The 11869-nt window shown below is 42.5% G+C and overlaps 1 protein-coding gene across 5 annotated transcripts in view; it reads right to left on the reverse strand.

Moving 5' to 3' along the window:
* The window catches only part of LAMA2 (laminin subunit alpha 2), a 373593-nt gene extending 368936 nt beyond the window's left edge, over window positions 1–4657 (reverse strand). For all 5 annotated transcript variants that reach the window (XM_087775778.1, XM_087775777.1, XM_087775776.1 and 2 more), the window contains exon 1: window positions 4513–4657. In XM_087775778.1, the coding sequence (XP_087631904.1) occupies window positions 4513–4597 (85 nt within the window). In that variant the 5' untranslated portion in view covers window positions 4598–4657. The remainder of the gene's footprint in view (window positions 1–4512) is intronic.
* Between the last annotated feature and the right edge of the window lie 7212 nt (window positions 4658–11869).

The raw sequence follows: 11869 nt of genomic DNA on the forward strand, positions 1-11869 counted from the left end.
TAAACATAAAGTGCGTCTTACGTTTTTATTTGTTGCTTGGAGAAATTCACACATTCTTGTACAAGACCTACCTCATTCAGTTTGATTGTGGTTATTTCAAGTTAAAGCATATACACAAAAAACACACACATTCATGTATCCAGTCAGTCTGGGCAATTCTACCTATTCCAAATACCTTAGGCTGGCCTTTAATTACTATGTTTTCCTTTCTCACACTCTAAACCTGAAACACATATTAATACCCTCTGCTTTCACTTTCTCAACCAGTTATTAAACTATAAGAAAATAACATGGACAACAACTTTAAAGTAAAAAGTTGCAAGTGATCACAACATATTTCTGAGAGCAGCATCTCCTAAAATTGGGGCTGGTTAATCCCTATTGATGGGGCAGCACTAAATACTCCTAAGAGTTTCTAGAACTGATCAATATCTGTCTTGTATCCATACATGTAAAAAAAATAATAATAAAAAAGATACAAAAGTCCTAATTTCCAGATCACCAAGTTTATCTGCAAAAACATTTGGTAGCATATAGAATGAATGTAAAAAGGGTATACATAGAACATACTACACTGCAGTATACCTTCAGTGAACAAGGCTTGTTATCTGTTATAAAGTCCTGAAATTGGATTAAACACCTTTTTTTAAAAAAACATACACAGAATTTTACAGATTGTAAGACCCCCACCCTCCACAACAGACATATTCTCCTTCACATTCTCGAGGCAGGAGCCCCACAATATGTTGACTAACCACACTGAATGGTTTAGATAATGGCTAAATTCTACCTTTCCTCTTGCAGAAGAGAAAGTACTTTGGGGCTCTTTCTCCCAAATAGCCATTGATTTTCAGTGATTACCTGAGAGATTTCTACATTGCTTTCAAATTTGGTTGATAATGGACAACAGCTTCAAAATTTATTTAGGTGATAACAAGCTGATAAACACAGCAATCACCTAAGCCTTGTTCTCTCAGGAGAGTAGAATGCAAATTTACCAACGTTATTCTTTCCAATACCAACTAAATCATTTACAAGCACCATCCTCCAAATAAAGTCAGCAGAATGTTTTGAATGGTTAAATGCCATCAACCATGATGGATATGCTTTCTATATCAAGATTACAGCTAGAGGGGAGGGAGGGGATATCATTTTTAAAAACTGACCTTACTCCAGAGAGGTCCCTATAAAGAAATAAGAGACTTAACTTTTGCTTTACCAGATTACATTAGCAAAGCATCTCTTTTTTTGTCTCCAGAAACAGAGAATCTAAGTCCACAGAACATTCTTCAATCTTAATATGTGAAATATTAAAATTATGTCCCATTATCTCTCCTGACTTTTCAGAGTACAGTGTACAATATGCATACGGGAAGGAATCTTGTAACTCCTCATTTCCATGAGATAACACAGAAAGAACAGTTTTGAACTCAACTCTGAAAACTCATTTCAAAAACCTACATCTAAAGACAGACTTTAAAATATTGACCAACCAGCCACCATCCATTGCCTAACAGACTGGCACCACTCATATTCTGCTAACACTGGGCTGACATTCACCCCTCATTTCTCTTTCAAGTGAGAAATTTCACTTTGACTTTATAAGCATCCTATATACGTCAGCTGGTGGAGTCAGCTTACACTTTCGATTCGTGAGATGCTGAGAAACACCTGTACTCCATGAGTTATCTCCGCTGATGCCAGCAGCTGACACCACAGATCAAGTTACTGCACAGTGTATGCTCCTTAGCCCTGCCCCTACTATTCACACCTTTCACAGATACATAGCTTCAGTTCTCTCCAATAAGAGATACTTAGACCTTTTAATAAAAGGATGAATTCTTCAAGATCAAAAGCAAATTTTTTATTCCTTTCTAAACTACTACTGTTTTGTTTCTCTCACATTCCACAGGAAAGAGGATGAACCAAGGTTCAAGATTCAAAAGGAACATTATACAGCCCTTCAGTACTTTTGCCTTAACTGCAAGTTATGCATACCTTTAAGAAACACTGTTATAGAATGCACATGCCTTTCTGGTTCTGATTCTTCAATTTTATGAGAAATTCTACATGACTACTTAGTGTTCAAACAACAGAAGAACAAATAACATGTAGCTGAAAAAAAAAACCAACCTTAAAATTAACTCCAGGTTCCTGACCACAGTAAATCTTCTACCAACTTAAAAATAAAAAAAAATTAAAAAAAACACCAACAAACAATCAAAAACAAACAAAAAAAAACCAAACCAGAATTACAGACTGTTCTCATCTTTGAGGTGCAAAATGTTCTTGAACTGTTCTGTTCTAAAAAACAACATGGGAATTCATTGTGATGTCTCAAATACTGGTTTTCAAAGCATTGCAGCAATGTTACATAATTTTCTCCACAGACATCTGACTGGTGCTTACAATTAAGAGAGAAATATTTACCATCCAGCGTTAGTTATTACCAAATAACTATTTAGTGGAAAAACAAAAGTTGTAAGTCGAAAGGTATAAACCATGGGTCTAATAACATTCTTGTACACATTAAAAATCCCCCAGGACTTCAGTGAAGTCAGACTTTTCAAACTTTTTGCATTAGAGAGGAGTTCATTACCTCTTTGCCTGGGCCACACAGCGACATCTACATAGTACTAGCACCTCCTAGCAGCTCTAACAGATCTTAGAAAGAAATTTAGAAGACACTAAATAGCTTAAAAATTTGGCAGGCCAGCACCTGAATTCAACTGTGAGATTTAGAAGATCCCATCATCACATCATGAACTGTCAATTAAAAGTCCTAGTGCTCCTCACAGAATCACCAGAACTCAGTTATAACATAATACCAATGATGCAGCAGATGAACACCCAAGACATCCACTTCTCATTTAAAAGGAAAATAATTATCATATCCCTTCACTGCAGAGGTTAAAAAAAGAAGACACTGCATAAAGAAAAGGACATTCTCCAGAAGTGTCTCTGTGTGTGCATGTGAGTGAGAGAATATTAAAAGAAATGCCAACTCAGTATTTTTCTAGATGAAAAAATGAATTAGCTGGCAGAGGAAAAAAAGAAAAAGAAAAAAAAAAAGAAAGAGGAAAGTGCATGATGTACTATTTTAAATGCTCTACTTTTAAAATCTCCGTCTTCAATGTTTACCAATAAGTCATCATCTAAACACAGTCTAATTCTGGATGAGTTTTTATCTACACAGATACTTGATCAACTCTCATTTATCCTCACACAGTAAAATTAGTATTAAGGAGTCAGCTGCTTGAGACACTTTTTTCATGAAATGACAGTGCATCATGTTTTCCAAAGTAAATCCTAAACCCTAAAAATTCCTAACCCAAAGTGTTCAGCCTATAGTGTGACATCACGGTCAAATAGAAGCTAGCTGTTATTCCAGTGGCTTGAATTAGTTTTATTTTAACACACCCATGGTATCTCCTTACTAAATTCTTTTTAGCAAGGCTAAAAATGTAAAGGGCAGCAAATGCAGGCACCAGGAGGAATACTGTGAGCTGAAGAATGGTTTTAAGGATTTCCTATGACAGTTGATAAATTTATTACAGTTTATTTCTCCCATATCTGTACATCACCCTTTTTGATCTTTCCACCTTACACTAATTGAAAAAGCAAACAAACAAAACAACACTTAGTGTCAACACACCTAAACACTGTATAATGGCAGATGATTCTATGTGTTAGACATGGACTACTCGTGTAGAATAGAATTGATGCTGTTCCCATTCTGGTCGTGGTTAGTTTTTAACATCGAGAAAAGCTTTGTTACTGGATAAGTGCATCACCCTAAGTAAAAGCAGGCCGAGCAGCCCCACATTTGTTTCAATACAGCCTACCAAACTTCCCCTAATCACAGAGATGCCGAGAGACAGGCACAACGCGGGCAGAGGGCTGCCAACAGATTAGCCCGCAAAGACTATCTGACGCTTCGGGGACAAGGACATGTCGTCCAGCCATCCCTAAACTATAATAATAGTTAAGCATGACTTGTCCCTCCGTGTTCAGTCACAATGCAGCTCATCCGCTATGCTCTGATCCGTGACTTTGCCTCTTAATAAAACCGCGTGTGTGACAGTTAACGGGGAAGAGCGAGTGGGAGGCAGAGCATAAGGGGGGGTCGCAGCCCATCTCCCCGGCAGGTACGCGGCCAGGGCCGCGGCAGCAGCGCCCGCGGAGCCGGGCGGCCCTGCCCGGGGCGGGGCGGGGCGGCGGCAGCGGGGCGGCCGCCGCTCGGCGGGGTGGGAGCCCGCCGCCCCGACCGAGGGCTGCGCTCCCGGCGCCACAGCAGCCCTCCTCGGCCCGGCCGATGTGCCAGCGGTGGTGCCCCGGCAGCGCTCCTCTGCCGGGGACCCCCTCTACGGGCTGGGGGTTACTTGTCAGGCTGTCCCCCCGACCCTCCCGTCACCACAAGACTCCCGAGCCGGTGGCAAGGTCGCCTCCCCCTCTACGTCCTCCGCGGCCCCGGCTGCGGCGAGTGAGGCACGGGCTCCCGCTCCCCTGTACCTCTTTGCGGCGGCGGCGGCGGCGGCTGGCCTCGGCTGCCGAGCGCCGCCAGGAGCAGAAGGAGCGGCAAACTTTCCCCTGCCATGGCTCCTGGGCAGCCGAGCTGCTGGCTCGTCCCGCCGCGGGCCGGCCAGGCGAGTGAGCCGCCGCCGTCCGAGAGAGGAGAGGAGACCGCGGTGCCCCGAGCAGGGAGCAGGACACACCCCTGCCCCCCCGCCCCCTGCCCCGCCGCTCTCCGCCCCGCCGCGCCGGGCGCGTCTCCGAGGGCAGGCGAAGCCGCGGTAGCCAGAGGGGCCGGTGGGCGCCCGGGGGGAGTAAAGCCGGGAGCCGGGGCGGCAGGAGCGGGCAGAGGCCGCCGCAGGCTCCCCGGGGCGCTCCCCCCGCCCTTCAGGCGCGGCCAGGTAGCGGCGGGAGAGCGAACGCCCGCCTCTCGGCGCCAGTCGCACGAGGCGCCCCGCGAGGAGGGCGGCACGTGCCGTTCCAACGGCCGCGGCACGCGCCCTAACGGCCGCTCCCGCTGTCGCCGGGGTCCCGCCTGCCACCGGCACCCTGCGCTCGCAGGGGCCAGATCCCGGGGGATCAGAAAACAACGCGGAGCCTTCCTGGAAATTTCCTAACAATTTCAAAATGAAACATTTATCGAGTTATCTGAGAGATATGAAAATACCTGTACTGTGGGGAAAAAAAAAAAGCTTTCTGGGTAGGCATTCGGAAAACTGGAATTGCAAATAAGCCAAATACATTTTTCCTGCTGTGTCTGGGAGTAGTATGTCAGCGCTAGCCACATATGACAGGGAAAAATCCATATTACTGCATAAAGGAAAAATTAACATTGCATTAAAATAAAATGCTGATGCAAAATCTATTGCGTGGTTTTCCTAAAAGAAAAAAAATACTTTAAAACAGTCAATAAAAACCAATTTTGATAATGGAAGGAAGTGAACAGCAAGGCTTCCAACCTGCGTATAAGCATACTGAATAAATACGTAACGTCAGAAAAAGAGAGCGGGGCTGAACTTACAGTGAATCCGCACAAAGGCACAAAAATAAGATTGCGCTGGCAGCCCGTTTCTGACTCGCATGACTGCATCTTCACAGATCTCGAACCACAGCGCTTCGAACTGAACATTCTTTGTATTTCACATAGAGTTTAAGCAATTATACAAATTTCCCGACATAAATACTTCAGTATGCATGCGTACAAACACATCTTTACTTGCTGAAGTCAACATTGAGCAAGGCGAGGGATAAGTATGCGCAGGCCTGAGTTTGATAGATTGTCTATTTTAGCTGGCAAACCACAGCCTTTTCTGTTGGTAAATTTTTTTGTTGCTCCAACCCCAAATTCAGGGAACGCAGCATTTTGCATGTAATAGGCTGTACATCCAGCCACACAGCCTGCTTGTTCCTCTCGCTGTCATCCCGCCCTGAGTAGACTCGTTCTTTCTCTTCACAGTGACTGCTCACTTCTGAGGTTTCACCCCAAATGGCCTGGGCTCTGCTGCTGGGATTCCGCTTACCGGACGCCCATTGCTTCCGCGGCCTTCTAGAAACTGCTGCCCCAGTGCGGGGTGGCAACAATAATGCTCTCATACGGCTCGGCCATTTGTCACTCATAAGTCAATGGAAAGTACTGCAGCCCTCTTGCCAAGAGATGACGTACTGGCCTTCTGCACTTCTTGCTGGGAAACCCAGGTTCAAGGTTCAGCTTGATAATGGGTTTTCATGTTGTCAACTCTTTGCTTTGTTGTGGAAGTATACACAGTCAGTGAGCTGTGAGGGACAGAGAGGGAGACGGTGTTTATCACACTATCCACAGTTTTTTCACTGTTATTATTTAGTCCATAACGTGTTTCCATACAAGCAGTACAGTCACTAATTTCTTCCGGATGCTTCTCTTCCTGCAGTTCCCTTCACACAAATGTTTTGACTGCAAGGAATTGTGCGTATATACAAGAGGAATAAGCTAGTGAATTGCTAAGTACAATAAATAAACTCCTTCACCCTGAGTATACGCCTGTAACTTGGAGAATTCTGTGTCAGTTTTATAGGTAGGGATTTGACTACATCTACACTGGTTTGATTCTAAAAACACATTTATTGGTTGAATTAGGCCAGTGTAGTGACAGCTGCTGCATAAAAGCCATACTAGCACGAGTTGCATACTCCCCCAGCTGGAGAAATTCTTTCCAGGGCTCTGAGAGCTGCAAGTTTGAGGTAATACTCCAGAAGCAGATTGCAGAAACTGAAAGTGAGGCCTGAAGGCGGGATCCTCTGCTGCTTTACGTAAAGCAGGTCTCGTAAGATCTCAGGTAGTAGGCTCAGCTATGGATTCATCACTTACCAGCACTGAAATGGGTTATAGTTTTGACTTTATGTTCAAAACTATCTTAACAAGCTTTTTATTCATACCCGAAGATGAGTCAAATTCACTCTTGCCAGTGCTGTTTTTTTAACGTGCACCCGCCTTTCTTTCCTTTGCAGCTTCTCAGGTTGCTGTTAGTCTTGAAAACAAAAGCTAGTACTTTGTCAGAGCCTGTCTCAGTATGTTTTCCTCTTTTTATGTATCTGCAAAACACCTCCATGACTCAAGATCAACAGCAGATTGGTTGTAGGGGTCCCTACTTCCCCAAATATCAATATTACACCAACATTAAACCCAACATACGTTATTTACCTGACCTTTTCTTCAAATTGGCTTTTCCTGCTGTTGAGCCTGCATGGTGTTTAATGTGAGATGGCATTGTAAGAACTCAGCCTACGTTCAGTTCAGCTGCACTGTTGTCATACCCAGGTACCTAATCACCAGTCAGAGCCAACACTGACATCTCTGTAACTGTACACCAGAGCTGTAAACTTTAATAGTTTGGGGACACAGAGAAGCAAGATATGCCAGCATAACCTGCTGGCTTATTAAATCAACATTATTTTTCACATCTGAACCACAGCAAATAATTTCGTACTATAAAATGCTGAACTGTGTCAAGAAGTAGCCGGAGGGAGCTGCTCCAAAAGGGGAGACAAGTTGGAAGATGAAGACAACACCAAGGTAGGCAGGGCAGTGGCCTCGCCAGCAGGGCTTGATCCCACAGTACCCGAATGCAGGAAGCGCAGGTCTGTTGATGATAACCAGGATCAGCCAAGGGTCCGGATCTCCAGACCTGTTCATAGTGAGTAGGCAGATGTGAGGTCAAGCCACAAGTCAAGTCTGTCAATCAGGGTCAGGATCAGTGAGGTGCAAAGCGAGCCACAGAGATGCAAAGCACAGGCAGAGACTGAGGGCAAGGGCTTGAGCTTTAATGCAGCACCCACTCCTTAAATGCAGGGAGGCAACAACAAGGTTTCTCCAAGCTCTTCCTCACACATCACGTTTGTCACCACTGCCTGACACAAGGTTGTGCCAGGTCAGAGGTGGCCTTGAGCACAGGCAGCCAAACCCATAGGAGTGGGGAGAAGAGGCTGCAGAGTCTGTAGGTGCACTGGGGGCCATGACAAGCTGGACAGAACAGAGATAGATATGAAGCTGTTTAGCTATCGCACTGCCTGAAGGGGCAATAATGATAGTATGTACTGAGGTGAGAACTGCTGGACTGAAAGAAGGATGTGAGAGAATGAGGTAAGGACTCATCTAGGAACAAATATCACTTAATATTTTCATGACCTTTGCATAAAAATGAGGGATATTTTTAATTAGTTTTGCTGATAAAATAAGATTGGGGAAGACCAATGTGTATGTTATGAATTTATATATTTATGTGTACGTATATACAATGTGAATTTATACAATTTTTATTCTCAATGACTGAAGTACAGAAAATTAGAAGATACTAAATGCTATAAGATCCAGGGTCATGCACATAAGGACTAAAAGTAAGAGTTTCTTATGAGAATTAACAATAGAGAATATAACCCGAAACACCTGGGTGGAAGTCAGTGAGTCACAAGGCATTTTTGAGTCACCAGATTGGTGCAGCTATGAAATAAGCAAGTAGTGCCTCTACTCTGCTCTGGTGAGACCCCGTCTAGAGTACTGCATCCAGCTCTGGAGCCCTCAGCATAGGAAAGACACGGACCTGTTGGAGTGGGTCCAGAGGAGGGCCACAAAAATGATCAGAGGGGTGGAACACCTTTCCTATGAAGAAAGGCTGAGGGAGTTGGGGTTGTTCAGCCTGGAGAAGAGAGGGCTGCGGGGAGACCTTATTGCAGCCTTCCAGTACTTAAAGGGGTCTTATAAGAAAGATGGGGACAAACTTCTTAGCAGGGCCTGTTGCAATAGGACAAGGGGTAATGGTTTTAAGCTAAAAGAGAGTAGATTTAGACTAGATAGAAGGAAGAATTTTTTTATGATGAGGGTGGTGAAACACTGGAACAGGTTGCCCAGAGAGGTGGTAGATGCCCCATCCCTGGAGACATTCAAGGTCAGGTTGGATGGGGCTCTGAGTAACCTGATTTAGTTGAAGTCCCTGCTCATTGCAGGGGGATTGGACTAGATGACCTTTAAAGGTCTCTTCCAACCCAAACTATTCTATGATTCTGTGATTCTATGATACATAAGCCCTAGGATCAGATAAAATATTTCCAGTCAAGATATGAAAATGAGTACTGTTGTACTGTTGCATCCCACCTAGGATATCATAGGGAATCATGATCACCCATGTTCAAGAAGAATTAATTTGGACTTAAACAGAACAGAGGCCTCTGGGGAATGGAGAGCTTATCTGCGACACATAGATTAGAAGGGTTTGATTTGTTTAACCTAGCAAAATAAGATGTGAGACGTAAGATGTAAGAGTTCTAAGCATATCAGGGATGTTAATGGATGGAATTGTCACAAAAGGAAACGAGCATAAGCAAGATACAAATCAGTATAGGCAGTATGGTTTCTACTCCTTAGGTGTGGAAACAGCCTTTTGTTAGGAGAGCAAAGGGAGAAAATTTAATTGATTTAAAAGTAGAGCTTGGCAGATTTATGAAAGTAGTTCCATGACAAACTCGCCTGCAAAAGGCAGGAGGAATGGATTTGATGACCTGTGCAACCGTGTCCTATGTTCAGAGGACTGTAATCAAAGGATAAAGCAAATATACATGAAAAAGAGGTTTAAAGGATAGAGACAAGAATCAGATACAGCACTTAGGATGAGTTGAAATGTGTGAACCGCAACAATCAAAGAATTAACCCATTTTAGGGGCAAGGTGAAACATGGCCTGTGATTTGGACCCAAGTCACGAGGAACCAGAGATGTCCTTGTGCCAGGGTTATGTTCATCCAAAGGAGGTATTAGGGAAGAGGCTGACAAAAGACGAGATAAAGAAAGACAAGGGACAAAGAAATGAGATATGTGACGAGGAATCAATATCAAAGCAGGGAACAGAATTCAAGATCAAAGTAGACAAAGGAGACATGAAGAAAAGGCAGAATCTAACACTGATAGAAAGCCATTCTTGTGATACCCTCTGTTGCTGGGGTCACCGGGTATTGTCACTTTAAGGGCTGATATGCTAGCAGATGCAGATAACTGCAGGCCAGGAAGTAATCCTGTAAAATTAAAGGGGGAAAGAAAGGAAAAATAATCAAAAGAACAGGGGGAGAATAGGATAGACCTGGGCCTAGGTCATAAAGAGAGGGTAAATACGATAATTTGACAGGAAAGACTGTGAAGAGAAGGATGACAACAATAGCAGTCACTGAACCCTGAACAGGCTACAGTCAAGAGCAGAATTACAGTTTGATGAGCTACAAATGGCATCAGGATGGAGCTCATTTCAGAATGGAACTCGTTTTGTTTCAAACCTTCCATTTTGCCTTGCTCACCACCCCTGTAATTAGTCAGAACATGAATCTCATGCACCCAACCCACCTACTGCCATTATTTTTTATTAACCCTTACAAAGCTAAATGCTCATCTATTAATACCTTGCTATTGGTACTTATGCATAAGGAACAGATAGGAGTCATGGTCTTGCCGGATATTGGATTCGGTATGACATTTGTAAGCAAAACTCATTTCTTGTCTTGACTTCTAATAATTTCCTTTTAAGCCATTGTCCTTTCTGACTATGCTGCTATTTTAAGTGGCTTTTGTTTTAATTTTGGTCCTGTGAGAAAGAAACAATTTGCAGAGCAATGGCAGTGACATGATGTTAGCTTATGTTTAGCTAAGAATATGAAGCAGAAAGCAAAGAGAGTTGCTCGGCCCATAATTAATTTTTACAACCAAAGCCTTTATATACTCTCCATAAATAATATACCTGTGGCAAAGCCTTTTGTGGCTCTATTTTCAGAGAATCGGATAGCTGCCAAAAAAGACTTATGATTTTCATAGCTACTCATTACAAAAACCTAGAACTTACTCTGAAATGACACATAATCCTTTCAGTTTTAGAATGCATTTAAAAATAGTCTCTATCATTCATTTATTTAGGAGGTCTGTTGCATGTGAGAAGCTGCCAAAATTGTTAGAACCGATTAATAAGAAGAGTTAACATCTACTAATTTTGCCCTGAAGTATAACTTTGCCTCTCATGGAAGGGAGATGAGGATTGTTTGGCTGAATCATCAGTGTGGGTTTTATGTTTCCCTGCCAGCCGTTAATGAATTGTAAAAAATAAAAATTAAATAATAATAATAAAACAGAAGATTAAACCAATTCTGTAGAATTATATTGACTTGCCTTCCTAAAAATGGATATTACTGCAAAACATGCAGACAGGGAGAGAAACAGATGGACGATATCTGACAAATAAAATTTCCAGATACTGCCCCATCTGCTTCCTTCTACACATTTCAGCTATAAGCTTTTTAGCATTATAGGGTTGCTTAGGTGATATTCCTCTTTGCAATGACATCACACCCGAAGACTAGCAAAAGCAGGTTGGTGCAGTAATCTGAGAGCAAGGATCAGTTCACTAGATTATTACCAATTTATATTCTCAAAAATACAGGCATTATATTTCTCTCTTTTATAATGGAAAGATTTTTCTTCAAGAAATTGTTTGATAAATTCTTTGGTTTGCTTTTGAAATTGTTTTCCAGAAATACTAAGACCGGCAAAACTAAAGAAAAAATCAAAATGTGCAGAAAACATTGCTTCACAAAGATAGTAAAAGAGATGTGCTTATAAGTACATTGGAGACATTAAGTCATTGTCATTTAAGATGTGAGGAGTTCCTGATGATCTCCTATAGATTTGAAGGCCATATTAGTTTATCTGGTAAAATCTAAATTTTTAGCTCCTCTGCTTAAATTTTACTATGTTTTCTTCACTCCCTGATACATTTGTAAATGAAGTTTATTTTTCCTCTCTGAGATTCTCAATTACTTCATTTATGAAAGAAAAATGTGTTATGAACATTGCTA

The sequence above is a fragment of the Nipponia nippon genome, unplaced genomic scaffold (genome assembly GCF_047370975.1).
Source record: "Nipponia nippon isolate SJK-2023a ecotype South Korea unplaced genomic scaffold, ASM4737097v1 scaffold_4, whole genome shotgun sequence".
NCBI classification, from domain to species: Eukaryota; Metazoa; Chordata; class Aves; order Pelecaniformes; family Threskiornithidae; genus Nipponia; species Nipponia nippon.